The sequence below is a fragment of the Phodopus roborovskii genome, unplaced genomic scaffold, assembly GCF_943737965.1.
Source record: "Phodopus roborovskii unplaced genomic scaffold, PHOROB, whole genome shotgun sequence".
Classification (NCBI taxonomy): domain Eukaryota; kingdom Metazoa; phylum Chordata; class Mammalia; order Rodentia; family Cricetidae; genus Phodopus; species Phodopus roborovskii.
In genome coordinates this window covers 29,284,003-29,310,775 of record NW_026126469.1, presented here as the reverse complement: position 1 = coordinate 29,310,775, position 26,773 = coordinate 29,284,003, and the positions used below count along the sequence as shown (strand labels likewise).

The window sequence follows — 26,773 nt, the reverse complement described above, 5'->3', positions numbered from 1 at the left end:
TAGGTATTTTGTGAGGACAAGAAACTAACCCTTCTCCTCTAGGTCAATGACTGCAACTTTCACCACAGGGGCATGTGTCTCATTGTCAGGCCTTCTACCATCAATCCCTTACCAGTAGTGCAGGGGGTTCTGTCATTTTCTTGGTTACAGTCACGCTTGTGCTAAGCCCATGGAAAAAGATGGAAATCCCTATCCCTAAACTAATGATTACACTGGCCCACCATCTCTGGGTCCTGCAAGCGTGCTTGGGGCCACGTGTCTGCTATTCCTGATCCACTTTTCCTGTTCAGTTTTCAACAGGCGTTTTGGCTATATACTGAATGTTCAGCTCTGGTTTCTGATTAAGTCTTATAGCTCATCCTGAATCATTTTCCTCATGTCCTGTTGGCAACCCTGGAAGACAGATCCATCTGCCCCTTTCTACTTAGCTTCTCTGGATTCCTAGATGCCCATGTAAACCTCACCCACTGACATTGGACATGGGGGCTTTCCTTTAGTCTTGATGGCTTCTCTGCCTTGTGACTTAGTAGTTTCCCTACAGCTCTCTCAAGCTTCTTTCTCAGGTACTTCGTATTCTTTTGCTGCCTGTCACTTCTTGTCAAGCCCTGCCTTCACATGTGAGCACTGTTTTCACATGTGAGCAGTATGTTTCAGGGTGTTTGTTCTACTCAGGATTTTTCCTCTACCAGAAGTACAGCCTGGCACACTCAGAGATGACCCTCTTGCCAGGTGGGCATTATGCCCTCTGTATTCCTCAGGGGAATCCTCAGGGCTTTGCTAGGATCTCAGTCCACAAATCCTGAATCTCTCTGGCAATATCCTTTCAGCCAGTCGGGAAGTTACATCTAGTTTGGAAGAAAGGGGGATTAAAAAAAGCTACAGGTGATATAAGGAATCATGGTGTGGTAATGTGGATTGTTTGAACACACACTAAAAACCTTGTATTGTGCCATATAGGGAGCAAGTGTGATGAATAATGCTATACTGATATATTTATTATATGTTAATATAGTAACTTTACACTAATATTATATACACTAGAAAACACAATCAGGTGGCTTATTTAAGTTTACCATTTTACTATTAAGAATCAGGGTTTGGGGGATGAAGAGATGCCTCAGTGGTTATGAACATTTACCGCTCTTGAAAAAGACCAAGGTTCAGTTCCCAGAACCCATGTGGGGGCTCACAATTGTTTGAGTCCAACTCCAGGAGATTCTACACCCTTTTCTGGCCTCCTTTGGAACGGCATGTACATGGTGCACAGGTATAGATGCAGACAAAAAACTCGCACACACACACAATGAAAATAAACATTCATTGAAAAAAGTAGGTTTCTTTGTAGATTTTTGTTTCTAAAACCCATTGCTTTTTTGAGGTTGTCATAATAAGAGACAGTTAAGCTGCATATTTATAGTGAAGGTACCTACCTAACTCTTTCATAGCACGCTCCATATTCTTCTTTACCCGCTTTAACAATATCTATAGAACAAAACAGACGTTATCTCCATCATAAAAGTAAACCACAACAAAAGAGCTTTACACTTGTAACTGACTTTTAAGCTAAGCTAATCAGATAACTTTATTAAAGAGCATGGTGGAGGGTCTGAGAGGTGTCTCACAGTTAAGAGCTCTTGCTGTTCTTACAAAGGACCTGGGTTCAATGCTCAGCACCCACAAGGCATCTTACGACTGTTCCTAAATCTGGTTCCAGAGGATCAGGTGTCCTCTTCTGGTCTCCATGAGAACCTGGTATCCACACTGTGTATTCAAAACTCATACACATAAAATAATAATAATAATAATATTTTTATGCACTATGGAGAACATCTTAAGGGTCATTAATCAGATTTGGGCAATGAGATTTCAAATTAGAGACACAGGGTTGGTTTTCAATCTCAAATGCATAAAAGATTTGATCAAAGTGTATGAGAGTTGAAGTCATAACAAACCTTGGTTGATATTTTAGAAACCCAAGTCCTTTGTATCCTATTCTTTGTCCTCTTAAATCCCATTGCTAGGTATTAGTCATGGGAGATGCTAAGCAAACTTAGAAAAACTGGTTTATACTCATAGGTAGCAGAGAGGAGAAATGCTATTTATATGTTCTATCACCTGTTGGGTGTACAATATTTTTACTATGCTTGTGACATATAAAATTTGGCATTCAAGTATTACAAATTATGTTGAAAGGCAAAAACTGAATTCCCCCTAGCTGTCAAACTTTTAGGTATGCACAGAAATTAATCTGCTTAAAAATTTAGAATAAAAAATAAAATAAAAATAATTTAGGTCTAAGGTGTCTTTGTCACCCACTAGCCATGGGAGGGTAGGCATGATCAAGCAAATTTCTCTTGCCCCGTTTCTCATCTGCATAATGAGAGCATGTGACCGGGCATGTGGAGATAACTGGTGTTTTCTTTACTCCTGTCTGTCTGCCAGACCATTGACTTCTATTTACTTTTTATTTGGGTCAAAACCAGAAAATGGAGAGAAATGGAAGGAGCTTTGGAGCATGATGAGGAGGCTCTGCTCAACATTGTGGCCATCGCACTATTTCCTGACTAATCCTGGAGGGTGCACGGGGGGGGGGGGGAGGCAGGGGAGGGGAGGACAGCTGAGGACTGTGTATGGATACAAAAGCACCTTCCCAGATCATCCTTGTGTGCTCATGTGGCACAGACCGCCTAGTTAAAGAAGATAAGGGATGTAGTCATAGAAATAGGCCAGCAGCTCAGGAGTTAGAGACTACACCCGCAAAGACACCAGACGGGATATGTGATGGCAACAGGGCACTGAAGAGAGGGAAGGTTTCTCCCCACACTTGGCTTTTCTCTCACCTGTTTAGCCTGTTTGGAACTTGCAATCTGATCGATTATATTCAGTACATCAATTTCCCCTTGGACATAGCCTTTTAGTATGGCATACCGAAAAGATATCTGGTGGCTCATCCTTTTGTCTATGATTTGTAGCAACTTTGGTGTTATGAGCTAAAACAAAGGGACTATTATCAAACATTAACTGTATATATATATTTTGTTTATATTTAACTTAGTTTGGCCCATTGCTTTCTCTGCTTCATGCTAGCGGTATAAGATGTGAGCCCTTAGTTTCTGCTCCAGCTGCCGTTCCTCCCTCCCTCCCTCCCACGACGGACTCTTGTACCTATGGACCTAAATATATTCCATTCTTTCTTCTCGGAGTCACCTTGGTCATAGAGCTTTATCCCAGGTATGGAAAAGTAACCACCATACTACTATTTTCACCTCGTCTGCTCTGAGACATTGGAATGTGTAGATTTCATGCCACTTCCCTTCTAAAAAGTATGCTCCATAGGAACAAAGGTCTCATCTAGTCTCTCTTCACAGTCACTGTCTACTGTTTGACATAAGGATTCAGAGTTTTCTGAACATGCTTCCAAACTTTTCTTAGACAACCTACCAGTTCCTCATCTATTTCCTAGACTCTGTATACACATGTTAGAAAGAATGAACTATGTAGCCTTTGGAATACTCTAGACTTGCCTTCCTCAGATTAAATTCTGTACTAGTGTTATTTATTGTCTCACAGAGTATTATTACAACAGTATATACTAAATATTGACTACTTTATATCTGACTAGTTTAGGTCTTACTAGCGAAAGCATTTTTTTTTTTTTTTTTTTAAGAATGACTGAGAGAGATACAAACATTTTCTACCTATACATCCTCATATGATCATGGAATATTTTTCCAATCACTTATATAGTCATATAAGAAATAAGAAACTACATGTGAAAACATTGATTAAACATGTAATTTTGACACCTTAACACTAAATTTATATAATATGAAATATGTACTATTTTAATTCTTGATCTGTGAATATATACTATTGGTTTCATCGTTGTGGATTTTTTTTGGGGGGGTGGTGATTGTTTTATTTCTGTTTTTATCTCCCAGCTAACTACATAGAGAAGTATTACTTAGAATGCACTAATATTTACATAAACATGGATTTTTCAAGCTTTCTCTATTAAAATGGAAAGCTGTGATGAATGTCTACAGTTCCACAAGCTAAACGGATTTATAATATAATTTGAGTATTCGAAAATTTGCCTTGTTATAGGTAGCTAAACGTTCAGACTTAAACATCAGCCCACCAGCATGTTTTCTCTGAACCTGTTGAGCTGATAGTAAACTGAAGTTCCCTGACAAGCCCACAGAGGAAACCAAAGCCACGTGCTTTACTTGGGCTTTACCTTCAAGATGCGCGGTATACGAAGGAGTCGAACTGTGTTCATGAAGACCACAGTCTCTTTTAACTCGTAATCGTAACTAATGAAGTCTGTTTCTCTGAGTATTAAATCTGTGATGCCGATTAAGGTAATCCCCAGCTCAAACATGAGCCAGGTGTGTGAAAAAAATTCTTTCCTCATTGCTGCCACCTGTTGACACAAAAGGAAAAGACATCGTCATATTTTCTGCTTTTATTAAAGCGCCACTCCCCCGAATGTAAACATTATCAACTGGGTTTTTCCTTGATCTACCTGAGACTCTACGTCAAAAATACCGCAGACACGAAAAGCAAGCAGAGGATGCTCGTAACTACATCCCCTGGAGAAGGAAAACTCTTAAGACTGCTGATGTCAGCTTAAGTGTACAGCATGGTTATAATGAAAGACAGACTTACCAAATGACATTGGAGTTGCCACTAGTCAGCAGTTGGAAGGCAAGACAAGTATACGCAAAAATATCCTGCATTAGGGTTCCTTGATTTCAAACAGCCCTAAATGCCGCAAGAATCCTGAGGTCTCTATTTTATATTATTTAATTATATCAAATGTGTGATGCTTAGTAAGAAAACCATATGCATATATATATGTATGTATATATGTATGTATGTGTGTGTGTGTGTGTATGTGTGTGTGTATACCTATTTATGCATGTTTGTAATTCACATGGGCTAGCTTTTATTAAGTCAGTTCAAGATTTAAAGATTAATTTGTTCTGTGATGAAGTAAAAGTCATTTTTAATATCTTGAAAATATAAGTGTTTGCAAATATTTCATCAAAGCTGCCTTGGTAATTGCAGCACCGGTTTTATTAGAGCACATTGCAAAGCTAACAGAAGGCATGACACACAGCACATTTTCAAATATGTATATTTCAGAGATGTTTTTGTCTCTTATTTTCTCAAACCCTGTGTTCTGCCTTAGAGTAGTCAGACACAAAACAGGGTCTGTGGGGTTTGTGTACTTTTTGTTTTGCTTTGGTATGTTTTGTGTTATTGTTTTTTGTTTGATTGCCATCTTTTTGAAGGGGTGGAGAACATGAAATGATGAAGATAGAGAGGTGGGTAGGATCTAGGAGAAGTTCAGGGAGGGGAAAAGAGTAAGATCAAAATATACTGCATGGAAAAAAATTAAAAGAATGTTACCAGTACAGTTTAAGCTCATTCTGTATTTCTTTGACCTGCATCATCTTATTTTGGCAAAGACAACTCCAATGCTTAACACATCCATACTTTTTTATTGTTGCTGTCAACGTCACCTTTACAAATTAAATATGTGGGCTTTGCGAAGACTCAGGGAAGTCCACAAAACTCTCTTAGAAAACTCTAGCTGATCTTGAAATGTGTCTCCCATTATACATCATAAACGCAAATTTTAGATTACCTTAAGTAGAGCCTCTAGAATATAAAAGGAAAGAAAATAGTAGTTAGCACACTTTATTTCATCTTCATAGATGTCATTTAAGCGGGATATCCAACAGATTATCATAGGATATATGTTCATTAATACAACAAGGTATCCAGTGTACTCAAATTCATCTGCAAAGACTATTTTATGGCATGCCTGAAGAAACAAGTATCTGCAAAAAATAAAAAGGGAAGGCAATTTTATTTGAAAAAAGTAGAAATTACATGAAATGTTCTTTCTTTCTTTGGTCAGTTCTGTTCTATTTACTGGCAACCAAAGAACCCTGCTGAATTAATTCTACGTAGTAGCCTCACTAGCTTGGTATTAGCATCTTGACAAGTCTAATGACTGGTAAGCTAATTAAAAGAAAATTTATGTGCAGATACCTGGTGTGGGAGAATCAAGCTCTTCCTAGAATCCATGGGTTTTAAACAAAAATCCTAGAACCAAGGGCAGGTTACCTTCCTATGAACTGTTGTCTGGCGAGTTCTTGCAGGTTTCCCAAACAATACAGGCAATTTCTACTGCTGTTGGTTGCCTACCCATGAAACTGCTCATGCTCAGGTAAACAACTGTGCTGGCTAGTTTTATGTCAGTTTGACACAAATTAGATTCAATTGGAAAGAGGAAACCTTAATTGAGGGGACACCCTCACCAGATTGGCCTATAGGCAAGTCTGTGGTTTATTTCATTGATCAATGATTATTGACCAATGTGGGAGGGCCCAGCCCATAGTGAGAGGTGCCATCCCTGGGCAGATGATGAAAAGGTAGTTCGAGCAAACTATGTGTAACAAGCCAGTGAGCTGCACTTTTCCATGGCCCTTGTATCAGTTTTTGCCTTCAGGTCCCAACCTTGAATTATTGCCCTGACCTTCCTGGATGATGAACTAGAGCTGTAAGATGAAATGAACACTTTCCACCCCAAGTTGCTTTTGGTCACAGCAACAGAAACCATAACTAAGCATTTAGGGACACACACACACACACACACGCACACACACACACACACACACACACACACACACACGAAAGTTAAAAAAAAGCTAGTTTGGAAGAAGAGTTGGGGGTTAAAAGAAAGTGTAACAGGGTGAATATATACATGTTTAAAAATGTCTCAATCAAACATATTATTATGTATGATTAGCACGCTAATAAAAAAAAGAATATTAACTAGAGATTTAGCACAGTAGTAGAATGTTTACCTAGCTTACACAGCATCTTAAAAATAAAAAAATCCCAGTTACAAAAAAAAAAAAAATAAGCAAAATGTCATTCTTACATCTTCCCTTCTTTTAGGTAATTTTTGTATGTATGTAAAGAATTAAGTTGTAATCTACTTCAAAGTAGTTTTCAAGGCATTTAGGTTACAATCTTAACAGGAACTAACTTTCAAAAGTTACCATCACATTTCTTATTCCAGGGTTGCTCACCTTGATGGAACTCCTTTATCCTTTTTAGTGTTGTACACCCAGTTGAGTAGTAATTTTCTAAGGAAGGAGAGGACTTTTTTGCCTTCAGAATAATTCTTTATGTTCTCAGGACTCATGTATCTACAAGACACAGAGAAATCATTAAATATGCTTTAAATGCTTTGAGATAAGACTAATGTGGTACTGTCAGACACTGGAGGACTGTTTTGTACAATGATGACTAAACAATGGCTCCAGGCCGTGAATTGCAGATACACAACTGTGGAGTCAGGTTGTGAGACCAACTTATTGAAAGGATCCTAGATTGTTAGGGATACAGGTACTAGAGATGTAAATGATCAGGGGGAAACAGTCAAGCATGTTTCAAATATTTGATATTTAGGTTTTTATTTTAATGCCATCATCTGTTATGGCAATGAAGAAATATCCTCTCTCTCTCTCTCTCTCTCTCTCTCTCTCTCTCTCATGCTTGTTCATGGAGATAAAATGAGCTGTCAGGCTAGGAAAACTGAGTAGTACATAAAACATCTAGACCACCTCGCACAGGCATCCCTTTGAGACAAGTAGTCGGGGTTAAGTAACTACAAGAGGGTAAACATGTTACCTTGGAGGAGTCAACATCATAAGAGACTCAAAGGCAAATTGGTAGTGCTTAGCAGAGCTGCTTGTAGATTTCTTTTACTTTTTTCTATTGGAACAGCTCAACTCTGTGAGCAGTGTCTTTGTTTGGCTCAGCAATCCCTCTTGATTTTTATAAGGAGTGTATCTTTATCAGGTACTCTGTCTTTGTTGAAAAGTTCACTACGCTTTGTGTCTTATTGTATCATGTTTAACTGAAGAATATTGGAACTCCAAGTACCAGGGTCAACTTTGTCATTCCTCTTGATTATTTTGTCTCACTCTGCAATTTATGTAATTTTTTTTGCTCTAGGTATATTGATACTATTGAAAGTGATGAAGTCATTCAATTCTCCAGGATTTAATATTATAAAGTAATTACACAGGCTCACCTATAAATTATAAGTAGTTGTTGAACTAATATAAAATAGTTGTTGCATGAAGAAATACTGATCTCTGTCCTTTAAGTGTGTGATCAGTGTGATGAAATAGGCAAGTAACCACATCCATAACTGTTGTCATGGAGATAATAAATAGGAGAAAACTCTCTACCCACAAAGTGGGTATAAAAATAGAGTTCTGAATAATCAGGAAACCTTTTTGAAGGAATTGTCTCAGATAAGATCTGGCCCTTATCACAGGTTCTTATTATTCTTTAAATTATGTGATCCCAGAGCCCTAATTACAAAATAATCAGTCACTACACAGACAAATCCAGAGGACTGAGAGGAAACTGACACAAAGAAGGGGTCAACAGTGGGCACCAGGAAGGAGCATAAGGGGACTAAAGAGACAATGTGGGAGATTGTTGGAACATGACGATTTTATTCACACGTGTAGGGCACATGTTCAGCATCAATAAATGTCACACCATATACCAAGTACAAAGTAGTTCAGGCACTTAGATTTCTGTTTTATATGAGCATGTTCACTACTGAGACCTCATTTGGGGAAGAAGTGTAGTCCCAGCTCTGTGATTTATTAGACAAATAACCTCAAGTAAGCAACTCAATTTTTCTGTCCTTCACTTACTTTGATGCATCATGGAGATAACAGACACATGTCTTTTATAAAAGTTTGGGAGATTAAAAATAGTTAATGCATGGATCATGCTCGAAAGTGTGTCTGCCAATCAGTAAGAGTAAACAATGTAGGGTATTATTTCATAGGGTGTTGCATAGGCACTATGGTGCCCTTTGTAATCCCTCTGCATCTCCTATTATTAGACTTGTTTTTCTCACCACAGGTCACCTCAACCCTCGGAGTTACTGAGTGGTTCCAATCAAGAAATGACAAAATCAATTTCAAGGCAGGTGAGGAAAAAAGCTTGTTCCAAAACCAAGTGTACTTGAGATACAATGAGTATTTATTGCACATCTGTGTTCTTTATAGTCATGTGCTGCATGCTATGAATAAGCCATGATTCTCTTCATGCATACTGCTTCACTCTTTACTGTATAGGATAGCATATGTGAATGGATGCAAGACCGGTACATTACATTTAGGATGTACGGACAACAAAGCCCAGGCTTATTTGTGGGATAATGAGCCAACTGTACCCTCTAAGCAGACTCTTGAAATGACCTTGGCATAATTTCAGCTTAATTTGAGTTTCTTTGGCATTAAGGGGGAGATCTGGATTTGGGAGGTGTGTCTGAACTTTGGGTAGACATGTCAACTGCACTGCAGTTTAATTTCTCTCCTATTGCCAATCATAGATCTTCTATTCCTTTACAGAGGCGGCCTGAGGGTGCTTCCCCAACACATCAGCTTTCCTTAGTCAATGGGTCATCTAAGGACATCAGTACCAGATTACAGACATATGCCCAGTGTTAACAGAGGGTACGTGGGGTCCATTTGTGCTTTGGCGAGGTACACCTGTAGGTGTTCAGAGGGGCTAAAAGGAAAAGCACATGGGGAATAAAAAAAAAAAAAAAAAAAAAAAAAAAAAAAGAAAGAAAGAAAGAAAGAAAGAAAGAAAGAAAGAAAAAGGTTATTTCTTTCAGTAGATGACTGCCAAATACGCCATTCTGGAGGACTCCGGTATGGGAAATGGAAAGGGGGTGATTCAGCTTGAGTGTGGGGTACAGAGCATGGAGTGGTTTGTGCATGTATGGTACCAGATAATGGAGGTTGCAACTCGCGATCTTAGGGCAAAAGCCCTCTCTTGGCAACATACTTACTCTCCCTTCTTCTCACCAAAGCTTCCAGCTGCACCTACTAACACCTGCACTGCGTTCTGGGACAGAATCTCATTCCTGTATTGTCGTTGGTAGCTGGCCTGAAAGAAGTGTTGATTCAAATTATTACATGTTGTGGGTGCACTGACAACTTATTGCTTCCTTAATAGAAAAAAAATGATGCGTGAAAAAGAAGCCAAAGTCCCCAAATGACCTAGAATGCGTATGAAAAGATTCTTTCCACAGAGTATGAGTCACCATGTTAACACAGTGTAGATCTGGGCTTTGGGTAGAGTAAGCCAGTTCTGCAAGAAACCTTGGGACTGCTAGTCTTTGACCAGGGTTCCAAAAGACAAGAATTCTGTGAAAAATAACATGGAAGTTGCTATAAGCAGTGTCCCTCCATGAAACTCATGGTACATTTTATAAAGTATTAAGGGCATTTAGAAATCCTAATGGGTTAAATGACCTTGGCTTGTCTTTACTTAAGCCCATGTTCCCAAATATTTCACAGTTCAACTCTGCTGTGTCCTGCCTATTAGACTATGTTTACTGATGATCTACTGAGCTTCAGGGACTGTGTTTACCACTGTTTAAGCCACCACTGGATGCTGGACCTGACAGAAGTGAGCTGATCTTGGTTGGAAATCACTGTATAAGACACATTTCTAAAGTCATTCAATCTGGGAAGGTTTGCAGAAAAGTGATTTCGATTTCTATTTCCTGAGCCTTGCAACAATAGTTGGCATGCAGTTTCCATTATTCTAGCATAATCTTTTTCAGAGTTAGAGCCTAATTCAAACTCCCCTTTCTGAGTCCCCAGTCAAAGGGGAGTCAGTCATCATGGCTAAGAGAAGTCAAGCAGGGCTGGCCTGATCACCTGGTGTTAGGCCAGAACCAACCCTATTTTCCTCCTTTCTAAATCCTCTACTTAGAAATTGCTGTCTGGTTGGTGTCTATCCTGTTCCAGTTTCCTTCTGACCCACATTTCTGCCCTTGTTTATGATGATTTATATTCAAGAAAGGGCATTTCCCTGTCTGTAGAAGCAGCTCAGGGCTAGTTCCAAGGCAAAACCTTGACAACTGTCTTTTTCTCCATTTACCTTAGGAACCATGGTCCTTGGAGCATCAGCTTTCAAAAGGATGAAAGACCTAGCAAAAAACTTTCCTCCATGCCTACCTAACTGTAGAAGGGGACATTCTTGACCTTCAGGTGGTAAGATTTAATTTAGTATGACAAGTGTGAAGTCTGTGGATGGGATTCAGCACCAGGCATCACTGTAACTCACTCACTTCAGACCTGGCACTGATGCTTCAAAGAACTCAAGTTCTTGGGAAAACGGTTTAAGAGAATATGTCTGACTTGATTACTGCTGAAGAGAGAAAACTCACAGCTTACAGATATCCCGTTTCCTAAGCAGAATGGAGAAGCAGAACGCTTAGAATCCTGAATGGCTGCAATAGTTGAAAACCATGGATTGTTCTACACAGAAGGAGAACAAACACAGACGCTGTGAAAGGGTGAGTCACAGCGTGTGGTTAGGCTTCTGATCTGGATAGAAGGCTGAAACTAAAAACAACTGCCCCGAGTTCTGTTCACTGCTGCACTACGGAGTTTCTCTAACTTTTCACTGGTCTGTAAGTGTTACAGCTTAGATGGAAAGGTATCCTGGCAGTCCGGAGCCAAAGACTACCACAAGGTTCCACTGAACAAGACTCATATGAGAGATTGATTGGTAGGGGCAACCCCAGGAGGGTAGCTGCCCCTGCTCTGGCAAGAACATGAGGTTTATATAGGGTTTCTTGGGGAAGGGCTTTCCAGAGTGGCTTTGGAATTGGAGGAGTTATGTGCCTGATGGGGCCACATAACTATGAGGAAAGATCAGAGATTGGTGGGCTTTTTTTCTCTTGTAAGATAGGGCCTGACCACTCTCCGGATTTGAGACTGAGACTGGTGGTCTGCATTTATTAGAGGATTTTGGGGAAATCTTTGAAAAATAACTTGATAGAAATCAGAGAGGGCAGTGTCTTAGAAACAGCTATTTTAAACACAGCTGAAGCCTGCCATTTGCATCTGTGAAATTCCCAAACTAAGCACCCTTTTCTTAATTCATTTTGTATTTCCTTTCTCTCTCCCTCCCTCCTTCTATTTTCCTTTCTCCCCCACTCTTTCACTCTTCTCTCTAGTTTTTTTCGTCCTGAATTCCCTCAAACATTGACAAATGTTGCTCTTGTACTAGCATTCGTATCTACGACATAATCAAAATATATGGAGCAAGAGAAAGCTGTTCAGTATAGTTTTGGGTTGCCAGCATTTTTAAAGGAAGTGGAGAACTAACTATCTGTGCTGACAGGAGACGCCTGTTGGCCAGCTCCATTGCTTCAATGTTGAGGGTCTCATCTATTTCCTTGTTGCAGTCTGGACATTTCACCTTCTGGTGCTCTGTTGTTTCTTCTTGGTTCAACTAATAAAACAAATGAAAAGAAGCAAAAGCAATACATGAATACTAACATAGAAAGGTCTACAATCTCACACTAGTTTTTTTTGGGAAAAATGACAGAAAATCTGTTCTTCATTTCAAGTCTCCTCACAGGGATTCAGTTTTATAGGTGACAAGATAATTTACAGGTGGTGGGGAAGAAGTTGTATCTTTCCTCTCTGTGGAATTATGCAGAGTTTATAAAATCTATCACGTATACAGTCACACTTTGACTTAGTGGTCTTGTGTGGTTCTCTGACAGCCTCAGCATGACTTGTTGCAGATTCCTTCATTACCCATCACCCACTGCATCAGAAATGAGGAAGCTGGGTAGCAATCACTATGTCTGCTGCCCTTAGAGCTTCATGACCATTAGTTTAAATGAATCCTTTAAGGCAGAAGAAAAAGTGAGCATGTGTTAAAGAGATATAAATGTAGAAAATTTGCCAATGAAGAAAACTGAAGCTTAGAGAAAATCATTTTCTCAAGACAACAGGTTAGCTCTCTAATTCTAGCTACTAGGGCAGTGGTTCTCAACCTTCCTAATTCTGGAATTATTTTGTTGTTACTTCATAACTGTAATTTTGCTACTGTTATGAAACATAAGGATATCTGTCTTTTCCCATGGTCTTAGGCAAACACTGTGAAAGGCTCATTCAACCACAAAGGGGTCATGACCCACAGATTGAGAACCATTATAGTAGGGAGACTGAAGTAAAAGGATTACAAGTCAAGGCTTTGTAGGCTACATGATGTGTTTACAAGGCCATTGTTCATGACTTCAATTGGCAATGTAGCATTGTAGTAGAACTCTACATTCTGTCTCCTGCTTTAAAAATAAGCAATTAGTTAAAAGCTAGGATATAAACTAGGTTTTCTGAGTGAGGCAAGGGCCATATCTATAACACAGGCATCACCCGATAACTGCATCGTAAAGAGAATAGTACCAGTATTTGATCATCTGCTTCTGAAATTAGTCAAGTGACAAGACCAACAGCCTGGGCACTGTCTTAAGACCAGATGCATCAGAATCTCTCTACAGGACCAGGATGCTTGGGAGTGTTCTAGATGTTCCTGATGTAGACAGGTCACCAAAATGCTCTAGTCAAACACTCAGTCAAACTGAAGAAACCCTTGGATTCACCTCAGAATTTATCTAACCAGAAATTGTGGTTGAATCGCTGGACAGGGCTGGGTTCTGTGTATTCAGCTATATCTTCAGGAACAGCTTATGGGTATAAAGTGGACTTGTGATCCTGCTTCCCAAAGACCAAACATCTGTGCTCTTTCAAACTGTCCCTTCACATACCATGATTCAGAAAAAGACCACCATGAAAACTGACATGGCATAGAACATCAGGAGAGGAGAGTGACTTTGGGAAGACCTTGGAACACAGACTACTTCCTTCGTGGCAGCTATCTATGATACAATGCTGTCATGGCTACTATTTTTTATTTTTTTATTTTTTTAAATCATGTTCTTTTGTCACCCAGGCTGATGTCCTGAGCACTTTAAGATGATTAAATTTGATCTGGAAGATCCTAAATTATTTCTCAAATATAGGTAGTGCTATTTCACTCATAGATGGAGTTTTGTTGCTGACCTTGGCTTCTGTTTTATACAAAATGCAACTAATCATAAACTATGTTGCAACCAGTGGTCAGCATATATAATAACCTAAATAAATTGTGAATAAGTTAGTGTTTGTAAGACCATTCTCTCTCCTTACCTAGTGAAAAGAGGACATTTTCTGAGTCTTGCTTTCTTCTTTTTTATACTATCTTTAAAGGCAACACCAACATATATGCTGCCTCTCTCTTTTTAATTTACATGTCAGGATTTCTACCTACTTCATTACACAATAACCACAAAAAGTCCTAAGATGTTTTCTTTACAGAAAATAAGGCATGACAAATAAATATACCCCCTATGAATTAGAAATTACACAAACATTTTGAATATGAATTAATACTTATGATTTGATCTATGTTTAATGACAATCATATTTACTCTAGTGGAATATAGAACTATTGTATGCTTACTGCATATGGATTTTGAAGTATAATTGCCTTCTCAACCATGTTCCAGTCAGCATTAGCAAGATCTTTATCAAATTTGAGCGCCATGGCTGTAGACTTTGTTAGCTCTTGAAAGTGTTGGAATGTGTAATAAACTGATTTATGTTTTGTTGATGTTACATCACGAAGGCCTTAGGAGCAAAGAGTACATTTTACAAACAACAGAAGAACATAATTTTGATATGAATAATAACATTTCCTTTTGTTCTTTACCTATCCACACTACCCATTTGTGGTGTGTGTGTGTGGGGGAGGTTGTATGCATGTGTGATGTGTATTTGTGTGTGTGCTGGTGCACATGTCTTATGTGATTGTATGTGGAGGCCACAGGTTGAAAGCCACCTGATATTTTTGAGACAGGGTCTCTCACTTAATATGGAGCTCATTATCTGGCCTGCACTAGCTGGTCATTGAGCTCTTGGCATCTGCCTGTCTTTGTCCCTGGTGCTAGAGCTACAGGTGCATGCCACCATATCTGGCATTCATTTTTTTGTATGGGGTCTAGATCCAGACTCACACCTTTATACTTATGCAGCAAACACTTTGCCCACTGATCCATACTGATTCATCCCCCAGCCCTACCACAAAGAATGTTTAAACATTAAAAATTCTAAATAAGCTCATTATTGATATAATACTAACATTCAAAGTGTTTGCACTTGAATACTCCTTTTGAGTTCCAACTGGAAGAGCATTAGTGAATGCTTATTTGAATGCCTACAGTACACTAGGGAAAGATGACTCAGCATTTTGTATGCACTGGTTCTTATTTATCTTGATCACCTCTCATGTGATTCTTTTATTTTTCTAGGTGAGGAAACTGCACTGTTCGCAACTTGATCTTCTTCCTCTTTTAGGCTTGGACTAGAATTTATGCAAGTGGCTTTTGCATTTTTTAGGCATCCATACTGGAGTTCTCAGAACGCAGTCAGCTTCCACAATTGCATTGGCAACTTAGCACATCAGATGAACTGCCTTAGTCTCTGAGGGTCAAATCCCTCTACTACTGTGTTCTGTCCTTGAACATCTCTAATTTTCCCAGGAAAACAGCACTTGTTATCTTATCTATTTTATTTTGGGTGTGGTTTATTTATTTTGGTATATCTGTGATTCTCACGAATACTTGACTTATTTGCTGTTTGTCTTCTCTTATTCCAACATGACCTCTGTCAGCTAACAAATCTTACCTGCCTTCAGAATTTAATACTTTACAATAATGTCTAGTATCCAGAGCATGCTTACTAAAAAATCGGTTGAATAATTGGATGAAGTCATATAACTCTTTAACTATACTAGGTCAACATAAATGATCACCTAAAATAAGTTTATTAGCCTGAATAATTTATACATTTTTATACAGTGATCCAATTAGAAAACACTGACTTATATTTAAATGTATATTTTTTTAGTGCTTCTCAGAGAATTTATAATAATTTTTCCCTCTGTCACCATAGTAAACAGTAGAGCTTACCTAGTTTAGTAACTGCCATTGGCAAAATAAATCTATTGACAATCAGGGTAATTAAGCATACTGACACTCCATGAAATAGTATCTAGAATTGAGAAAATATATTAAATAAGTATTTAGAATAATTTATTACAATATATTCTGTATTATGAATTGAACTAGGTTGTTATATGCTAACAGATGGTTTTAGCAAGTGAAGAAGTTGGATGTCAGGCATGAAAAAAGTGATCTGGAGACTCACTATATTCTTGCACTCATGCATCTTCAGGATCTTTTAAGAAAACACACAAACAGACAAAAAACAGAGTCAAGACCCTGTCTTCCCTCTTGAGGTCTACAAGGTTCTTCATAATAATCTCACCTTAAGATGAAATAAAGGGAGAAACATTCTAGCATGTTCTATTAGGATGCTACTTAGATAACTGTACCTGACAAAATCTTTTGCTTCCTAACATTATTAGAGGTAACCACATAGAGTGACCATATTAGAGGTAATCACAAGGAAATAGATCCAACTGTCAGTAAGACCCCTCCTTGAGTGAATGGATTTTAGAATAAAAAAAATAAATGCAATAGAATGTTTGTCTTGCAACAACTACTGTTTAAAATGATTTATAGATTTCAATTTGTCTTCATCTGAAACCTCTTATACCTGGGAAGAAGGCTGGGTGTCCCTAATCTAATCTGATAAGGGGAAGAAAATTATTGGATTCCCCGCCCCCCCCCCAAGTCTTGCAGGTTCTTGGCCAGAAACATCACTCAGTCCCTTGTCTACTGGCTCTCCCTATAGGTTAGTTCACAACTTTCTGAGGATGAATAAAAGACAAAACAAGAACCACTTCTCCCCGGGAAACCATATGGAACTGCACTACAAAATCATATTCAACACTGAATTCTCATCAATTACTCAAGTAGGAAATTGTAGCTCTCTTTACTTGAGATTTTTCCCTCTCAGAACCAAGAGAAATGTCAGAGTAGGCAAGCAGGAGGGCCATGTTTATGTTTGGTATCCCTTTCATTTCACTCCAGACCATGATGAATGCCCAGCGCCAGTTGAACCCATGGCCAAGTCGAGACAAAATGGGGCTCAATAGTAGGAAGACCAGAAGTCTGGAAGACAAGACACATTTTTAAGTTACTTTTGTGTTGGAAATGTCCTCCTGTTTTATTCTTGTGTATTTCAAATGAGCCATACACTGTTGTCATGGCTTCAAAGGGAGCCATGTGTCTCAGAGAGAATGGCTTGTCCCTGTTATTTCTTCCCACTGTTGAGCAGTAGGGTAACTCTGCATCATGTGTGGGTGGTGCTTCCACATGTGGAAGACAAAGGTTAGACATTTTATAATGCCACAATAAGAAGGGGTAAACAGAAAATGAGGGGACATATCCTTCCCTTCTTTTTCTTTACAGATTTTCTTCTTGCTCAATTTGTCTGTATTGTCTAGTTCTTTCAGATTCCCCACACCATTCCCAACTGTTACACCCATTTTATATGATAGTTTGGGACAAAGATTTGGAACTAGTGGGTTGAGGTCAATAATTTACTTTTCCTAGATGGAAGTAGAAGATTAGCTATTTGAGTGACAGGTAGCTGTGAGAATCTAGTTATGGCTGACTTTCTTAATATACAGCTCCACGTGATATAGACTTTTCTATTTCTTAAGACTGGAAATGGGAATCACAAAAGTTATTGGGGGAGAAGACATTTGAAAGTAAGCTTTCATTCTGATTTTCTAAAGAGATATTTCCAATTATAGTTTCAAATTCAAAGAAATGAAAATATAGTATTGAGCTAAATCCCAAGATGCAATTTCTACTGTTAGGTGGAAACCTTGTACAAAGATAGGAAATACTGGATGAAATATACCAAATATTAAAAGTAGTTGCTTCTTACTAATTGTAGATTATGAAGCTTTTTTATCTTCAAGAAGTTCCCAAAGTGTCTGCATTGCTCTAAAATTCATTTAAAATCTGACAAAACTCCTGGGTATTACTTTGCCAATGATTACTTGAGAAGTTTGAGCCAACTAACTGGTCAATCTGAGGTATGAAATAATTTTGTTATTTTGGAAAATAATCTTCAGATAAATTACTATAATAAAAGTTCATATGGTATTCTTACCTTAAAACAATCAGTGTGAAGTAGATATTTAATGAATAATATACATCAGAAAATGATATGTATAAATACGTGTGTGTAGGGATTAGAAGTCCAATGAATGTAAACACCATAAGAAAACTAACGAAAGACAGACAATTCCAGAATCTGCATGTTTGAGAAGAATAAGATACAGTTATAATTAGCTAACATGTTTATTATAAAGTTTACCTATATGACACACTATGCAATTGTCAATAAAATAAAGGTGAACATTTGTTAAAGGTTATTAAAGGTTTATTATTAAAGGTTAGCAGTTAAGACTCCTAAGCAATAGTGGAGAGGGTACCTCAATTAGATATCTAGTGTAAACAGATTAATGACTAGCTTAATTGTTATCAGAGAGCCTTCATCTAGTAACTGGTGGAAGCAGATGGAGATATCCATAGCCAAGCACTGGGTTGAGCTCCTGCTGAAGAAAGGGAAGGGGGATTGTATGAGCCAGAGGTGTCAAGGTTATGACCACAAAGGCAGCTAATCTGAGCTCCTGGGAGCTCATCAACTCTGGACCAACAGAGAGCCTGAATGGAGGCAGCCTAGGCCCTCTGCATGTGTGTGACAATTGTGTAACTTGGTCTGTTTTTAAGGCTCCTAGCAGTGAGATCAGGACCTGTCCCTAGAGCTTAGCTGGCTTTGAGGAACCTCTTTCCCATGCTTGATTACATCATCCAGCCTTGACATGGGGGGGGGCTTGGTTCTGCGTCAACTTGATGTGCCATGCTTTGTTCAAACCCATGGGAGGCCTTTTCCTTTCTTAATAGAAATGAGGAAGAGTGGATGGAGATGGGGAGGGGGGTTATATGGGGGTCGAGGGGAGGGAACTGGCAGAGAGGAGGGAGGGGAAACTGTGGTTGGTATATAAAATAAATGAAAAAAAATGTTAATTAAATAAAAAGGAAAACCAATGAAGAACAGACAATTTCAGAATCGGAATTTTTGAGAAGAATAAGATATAGTTATTAAATATGTTTATTATAAAGCTTAGTTATATGCAATTGTCAATAAAATAAAGGTGAACATTGTATCAACCCTCAAAAAGGATTAAAATTGAACTGTGAAGAAAGGCAAACTAATCTAGGTTAAACTAATCTAGGTAATTTTAAAGCAATTTAAATTAGCTTATTTGTATAAATTAGTAACTATCTTCTTCCACTGAGTCTAAAAGAAATATTTAGGGTGCAGTTATATGCAACATAACATGATAACACAATGACTAAATATCCAGTCACTATTGTTCACATAACTTGATAACTGATAGTAAAAAATGTCTTTAAGTCCTAAAATCACTTACTGATACTAAAATGTTAAATAATAGGACAAGCAGTGGACATGAAAGTTCTGGAAATTAGTACAGAAGTGTTAGGGGACAATAATCACAAATTTGCCTCCGTTCATATGTTAAGGAGGCAAAAGGCCACACAGTTGTTAAAAAATGACATAGATGAGGAGGGATTGGGTAAATAACAAGATGGGAGCATCAGTTAAGGATGACAGGATTACTGGTTTGGCTGAATTGTAAGAAACGGAGGGAAGAAGAGAATTATAAAAATGATGGGAAGTGGAAATGCTTTTTCTCTCAGATGGTAGAATTGACCTTCTCTAGGTTGTTGTCTTAGATTTCTACCATCTTTAAGAATAGGGCCAAGTGAATGTTATATTTTAAATACATTCCTGGCATTGAATTGAGATAATGCAATAGTTATTTATATGTCTGTGGAAGTGAGTAGCTCCGGCAAGGTAGTAGCCATGCTCATAGGAGAGGAGAAGACTTGGAAGCTGAAAGACAGAAGAGTTTATGTTTATCAACATCACTAGGAATAATGGTGGACAGAGTCAGAGAGATACTGAAGGGCTCAGGCCCTCACCTAGACCCCTGCTTTTGGCAGCTACAACAAGCTGCAGAAAAATTCCAACAAGATGTGGGCCTCTGACTTAGCAACATGTGCTGAGTCCCGGATCTTGCCTGACCTTGCTCCAATCACTAGGAAGCTAGATGCCCTCCGTGTGGCAAGGAACCAGTCAGAAGTTAGCTGGCAGGCTCTGGATGTACTTTACTGACAGTAGTGGAATGCATGGAGTAGTAACTGCCCTAGGGTAGCAACCTTTCTGCACCTGCAGCTGACCAATCAATTCAGGACAGGTTTGCTAAAGCCAGAGGAGCACCAATCCTGAGACTGTTGCTATGCAACTAATGGACCCCCCAGACACTCCCCTTACTCTGCCCCCAATATATACCCTGCCCACTGCTGCTCAGGGTTCCTCTTGCTCCACTCACTGTGTTGGATGGACAGAGAACCCGACTGAACCCCAGTTAGCTTGTTAATAAAAAGACACTTCGCTTTTGCGTCATAACTGGTCTCTTGGTGATTTGGGGGGTTCAGAGTCTGGGCACAACAGGCACAACAATATCACAGAGAAATCTTCACCAAAAGGGATGCAAACCAGTGGGGAAATAGACCCAATGTAAACTCAAGATTAGGTGATCTGTTTTGTCTAAAATTGTGAAAAAAGAGAGAGAGAGAATGTAACCTAGAGATTAGTGGGATAGTGTACACATCAATATCTTACTCTCACCATGTTCATGTAATTACTGTTGTAATTTCATAGCTTCCAGAGTATAAAACAAAGTGAAAACAGAATAGCCACTCACTCGATGAGAAATGCTTCAACTCCTGGTTTAAAACTTGTGGAATTTAGAAAAAGTCCCACGATGGTCACAGTAAAAATTCCAGACAACCCGATTATCTCACCTATGTTTAGAATAAATAACAACCACAAAAAGGGTTAACTTCAGCAATAACTTGATCTCTCCTGGATGTGAAAATGTCAACTAGGGTGACTTTACAGACAAGTTATCTCATTTGATTTCACCTAGGAAACATTACAAGTTGTTACTGCTATCCATAGTTTGCTTTTTTTTTTCTCCCCCAGATGCACACTGTATGGAGTAGTAAAATATGTGATGCCTATCTGTGTAGTACTTTGGCTTCATATCATCAGCTTTTCAAGCATCACTTCATCTATGCCAGTGAGGCAGAGCATCCTTGGCAGCCCTGCTGCTCCAGAGGAAATCCGGATGGGTGAATTGGAAATCACCTGGTGAGTTCTGTAAGGATCAACTCACTTCACACACCTATTTGGAAGATACTAGAAGAGCTGTTTTGTAGTAGAAGTTAGGAATTGGGGACAACAAAGCCATAACATGGATTTCCTTCTGCTTATTTTTTTTTTTTTAAATTGGTGCATTTAGTCCAGAAGAACTGAAAGGTATAGACAGCTGTTGATAACTTTTTTTTTTAATGTTGGTAATTTACGTGTAAAACCCGCACAAAGCTCATAATCTCACTGTTAAGACTGTAAATATAATTGTAGAGAATATTTTGGAAGCCAGGTATGGTGCTGCAAACATGTAATCCCAACACCCGGAGGCAGAGGCAACAGTGGGGACAGAGGCAGGGGCAGGGGAAGAGGCAGAAGGATCTCTGTGAGTTCAAAGCCTGCATAATCTGCACAGCTTATTTCAGAACAGCTAGGTCTATATAGATAGCCCCTGCTTCAAAACCAAAACCCAAATCAAAACAATAAGATAAAGCAAAAACCAAAATAAAGGATTTTTAACTGGAAGACTTTTAGGCAGAATATTATATTTACCTAGAGAGAAATAATTTATTAAGCTTTTGACTATGGGTTGAGGACCAAGAAATAGCCACAAATATCTGCATGATTGTTGGGTTTTTACACTGAAGACAGGCAGTAAAAAAATGAAACAGGAAAGATGAGGCCACGAGGAAACACAGGGAGCTGTTAGATCTGAAAGAATCGTGAGCCACATAGTATGACTTTGTTGTGAGTTTCCCAAAAATGACTGTGCACTGAGGCAAATGCAGAGGAGGCTGTGAGGAAATAAATGCTGGACATTTATATAAGTCTTGAGATGTTTGAGTTTGCAAAGAATTTTTGGAGTGTTGGGGGATTTTAAATAATTGAGTCAGAATCCTTTTTTAGGAGTAGAGTGCCCAGTGAATTTTCATATCCTACGTCCATCATCAGTACCCACAGTCATACTAATAACTCTGCAGTGGGATTGCATAGCAAAGCAAGTCTATGATATACTCCTCCTAGATCTAGATAATTAATACACATTAAAATATTTATTCTTGAAGTTATAAAACATTTTGGATATACTACTCTTAAGTTCCACATATACACAATACACATTTGGGCCACTCCATTTGATTTGCTTTGTATTCTTTGTTTTCAAGAGCTATATTTTAACTGCTACAGACTTATTAAATGCTCTGATATTTGTCTAATAGAGAATGTTCTTTGCTTAAAGTACCTATTTTTACATATTCATGTTTTTTTTGAGGTAGTCACTTGTGGCATCCAGGGTGGCTTCAATCTTACTATGTAGCTGAGGGGGACCTTGAACTCCTTATTCTCTTGCCTTTACCTCCCAAGTTCTGGAATTACAGGTGTGTACCTCTATGCTCAGAATCACACTCATTTTATAAATGCTTTTGTGAAATACAAAATCCCAAGACTAAAATCGTGCCATTATTTGATTCTGATTATGAGTAAAATTTTAATTTAATTAAATTAGTATTTTCTTTTCCACAGCACTGAGTCTTCATACAGAGAGATGGACAATCTTAAGTTCCACATTCTAAATATTTTTGTCTCATAAATGTAAACAGAAACATTTCAGAAGCAAGCACTTTAATTCACCACTTAAATTTTTTTATTTAAGTATGCTGGTGTTTTGCCTGAGTGCATGCCTTTTGTGTGCGCGCTGTGCCCAAAGAGGCCAGAGAGGGCGTCTGGAGTGATGGACAGCTGTAGTGGATGCCAACTCTCCAGCACAAAGTTCACCACATTGGAATTATGAAATAAGAAGCTGGGCTCGGGTACTTCAAGAAGACCAAGTTCAGGACAAGTAACTAGAACTTGTTAGGTGACATCCAAGGCAGGAAAATATTGCTGATGCCTGTTTTGAACAGGATTATAGGCACAGTAAAATAGTTCATGATGAAGGAACTTTTGTGTTATTTATATTTTCTATGTCTTTTGTTTTCAGAAAATTCTGTTCTCACACTCTCCTTCCTAAAGGTCCTATCTTAAATTGGAAGTTTAGAGGGGTGTGTGTGTGTGTGTGTGTGTGTGTGTGTGTGTGTGTGTGTGTGTGTAACTCCTACTTCTGGCTACACTAACATTTCAAATGATATTAGAGGCGAATGCATTTTTGGAATGCATCTTTATAGGAACTAAACAGAATACATTTACACTAATACATATGGAATTTACGTCAACTAACTGATAATCCTTCATTATTTTAGCTATAAACAGAATTTTTTCCACTGTAATTTATTCAAATTCTATAGATCTCAGTAACTTTTGTACTTTTCTATGTAGGTCTGATGGGAAATGTCATCTGTAAATATGTTTCTCTTATTGCACTGTTGGCAAATAAGAAGGCAAGATAGGTGGGACTAGGAGACAAGGAGGATTCTGGGAGTTGTAGTAAAGAGAGTCAAGATGTAGAGACTTGAGAGAGAAGAGATCTGGGCCCTCCCTCCAGTAAGATAAGACCATGTGGAAATACTTAAATTAATAGAAATGGGTTAATATTTGAGACAGAGCTAACCAATAAGAAACACTAGTAAGAGGCCATCAGCTTCATATACAATACAGCATCTCTGTGTGTTATTTTGGGCAGATGCAGCTGAGGAACCAGGCTGGCTGGAAAACTGCTTGTAACATAGGTCCAGGCCTCCTAAGTTTATACCTTGAAAGTTTATAAATTTCTGTTAATGTAAAATAATCAAAATTTTCAAATACGAAGGGCTTAGTGTCTCTGTAGAGGGTCTACAATCTGTCTGGTAAATAAAATTCCTTACATATCTTGTAACCTAAGCATGTAACATATTGTTTTTTACTCATAATATTTGTATAATCGGTTGTGAAATTCTTTTTTTTTTTTAGGAAAGGTTTCACCAAATTCCTCTTTATTTTGTATTTTTTTTTGTATATCTGAGTACATTGTTCTATATGTGCAGGTATTCCCATGTTTTACATGGTATGTTTCTATGTAATTTAATGTGAAGCATGGACCCTCCCACTTACAAATGTAAAAGATGAGGTAGAGAACCGAAAAGATGAGAGTGATGTGATTGACATCATCACCAAAAATGGTAGACATCCATAGTTGAATCAGCTTTGTGTTTAGGATTCCAAAAAAGAAGCTTTCGACAAGATACGCCCAAGCCGTAGACATGACATTGCGTGCTACAGGAAAAGAGAGAATTTCAATAGAAGTCACCTGGCCTTCATATTAAACGATGCTCTAATCAAATTTTCTTTTCATCATTATTAAAATAAGCTAATTGTTGTAATGAGCATGGGAGTACATACACCCCTTCAAGACATCAAGTTTACTGGACTATATGTTAGTCCTGCTTGTAGTTTCTTAAGGACCCTTCAAACCATTTATCTATGACGGAATTAGTTGATGCTAAGGGTGCATAGTAGTGGGCTTTTCTTCACATATTTACCAACATCTAAGTCTTCCATTTTTAATGATTTTTTTTCTAAGTACATTAATACAACCTGTTCAGTCTGTCTGAGGCTATTTATATGGAGGGAATGAGGAAATGATGTAACTATATTGTCTCAAAAACAAAATAAAAGAAATTATTTTTAAAGAAATGTTATTTTGTATGAAAGTATGTTTTGGCTACATATATGTCTGTGTACCATGTGTGTACCTGATGCCTGAGAGGTTCAAAAAGTGTTGGATCTCCTTGGACAAGAGTTACAAGTGCTTATAAACCAACATGTGGGATCTGGAAATAAAACTAAGGTCCTCTCGAAGAATAAGCAGTGAGTGTTTTTAACCACTGAGCCTTCTCTCCAGCCCCTAGTCCTGTTTCTTTGTTTTACAAATGTCATTTGTAAAATTTGAGGTGATATCATATGTTTGCATTTCCATAATAATGTATGACATTAATGGCTAAGTGTTTTTTATGTGCCTATTGTACATTTGTATGTCTTCCTTTGAGAAATATCTGTTCAGCTCTATTTGGTTCCTCTTCTATTGTTGTGAAGAGACTCCATGATCAAGGCAACTCATAAAATAAAGCATTTAATTGGGGACTGCTTACAGTCCCAGAGGGTTAGTCCATAGCCTTCATGGATGAGAGCATGGTGGCAGGCATTAATGTGTATATGTTTGTAAATATGCTACAGCACACATGTGGAGGTCAGAGGACAACTTTGTAGTGTCAGTTTTCTCCTTCCCCCTCTATTTGGCTTCTAGGGATCAAATTCAGCTTATTAGGCTTATGTGTCAAGTTCCTTTATTCATAGATTGTTCTCACTGGCCCTGAACAAGAGTTCAGTGCAAATGTGTCTTTCCTAGATATGGAAAAATAACACTAATGTCCAGCAGTAAGTGGTTGCACAAAGAACGTTTGGATCCTGGGTGGTGGCACATGCTTTTAATCCCAGGACTAGAGAAGCAGGGGCAGGTGAATCTCTCTTATTTTGAGGCCTGCCTGTTCTCCATAGCAAGTTCCAGAATAGCCAGGGCTGTTCTCTAAATCCTGTCTTGAAAATCAAAATCAAAATCAAAACAAGAAAGAAAGAAAAAAGAAATTAAAAAATCAAAATAATTTGGTATATATCAACATGGGAATAACACTCAGCTTTAAAAAGAAGGGAATTCTGTCATTCACACCAGTAAGGATTCACCTAAAAGGCATGCTTAGTGAAAAAAGCTAGACAAAGAAACACAGAAAGACAAATATCAAAATACCACTTGATCACACACACACACACACACACACACACACACACAGAGAGAGAGAGAGAGAGAGAGAGAGAGAGAGAGAGAGAGAGAGAGAGAGAGAGATACACATACAACTACACATGCAGTGAACATTAAAGGTCACATTTGGTCACTTGGAAAGCTTCTTTGGTTGGATGGGGCAGTCATGGAGATACAGGAATGATCAAGGACTAGGAAGTCCCAGATGTAATTTGACTAGGAAATAGGACAAAATAATCCTTTTGAGCCTGTGATTTAGATCTCAAATGTCCCACATGTGTGTATGTTTTGAACTTTGTTTCCCAGTTTGTGGCACTGCTTTGGGAGCTGTAGGGCCTTTAGGAGGTGGGATCTGGTTAGCTCAAATAAGCCACTAACGGTAAATGCTGGCTCCTGTCTTTTCTCTGCACCTTTCTTCATCACTTGCAGATAGCTCCTGTCACTGCATACTGTGTTAATCTCCCATGTTTTCCCATTGTGATGAACTGCAAACTTAGGAAACCACAAGCCAAAACCAATCCTTCCTCACACACACCATTTCTGTAAGGCATTTAGGCAGAACAACAAAGAAGTCACTCACACAGGGTCTCTTCCCAATCAACCCTTATGTTTTGTTGCCTGTCAAACCGACTGACTAATTCTTTATTGTTGGACAATCTGTTTTCTCTTACCAAAGCAATTCTTCATATTTCTATGGATAACTTTGTATAACTTTGTGTTTCTCTGATTTCTTCTTAAGTTCTAAAAACGGTTTCTCTTCTATTTTGTTGCTTATCATTGTTGATTTGTGTGTGTATGTGTGTGTGTGTGTGTGTGTGTGTGTGTGTTTTTTTTTTTTTTTTTGCTTGTTCAT

At 38.3% G+C, this 26,773-nt stretch overlaps 1 protein-coding gene across 1 annotated transcript in view; it reads right to left on the bottom strand.

Moving 5' to 3' along the window:
* The window catches only part of Slc9c1 (solute carrier family 9 member C1), a 60,701-nt gene that overhangs the window by 20,795 nt on the left and 13,133 nt on the right, over window positions 1-26,773 (bottom strand). The window contains exons 7-19 of the mRNA XM_051191625.1: window positions 24,219-24,380; window positions 20,746-20,845; window positions 18,060-18,203; window positions 16,873-17,047; window positions 15,941-16,022; window positions 14,434-14,600; window positions 12,250-12,375; window positions 9,914-10,011; window positions 7,113-7,232; window positions 5,657-5,852; window positions 4,241-4,426; window positions 2,841-2,990; window positions 1,431-1,482 (exon numbers count right to left, since the gene is read on the bottom strand). Of these exons, the coding sequence (XP_051047582.1) occupies window positions 1,431-1,482; window positions 2,841-2,990; window positions 4,241-4,426; window positions 5,657-5,852; window positions 7,113-7,232; window positions 9,914-10,011; window positions 12,250-12,375; window positions 14,434-14,600; window positions 15,941-16,022; window positions 16,873-17,047; window positions 18,060-18,203; window positions 20,746-20,845; window positions 24,219-24,380 (1,758 nt within the window). The remainder of the gene's footprint in view (window positions 1-1,430; window positions 1,483-2,840; window positions 2,991-4,240; window positions 4,427-5,656; window positions 5,853-7,112; window positions 7,233-9,913; window positions 10,012-12,249; window positions 12,376-14,433; window positions 14,601-15,940; window positions 16,023-16,872; window positions 17,048-18,059; window positions 18,204-20,745; window positions 20,846-24,218; window positions 24,381-26,773) is intronic.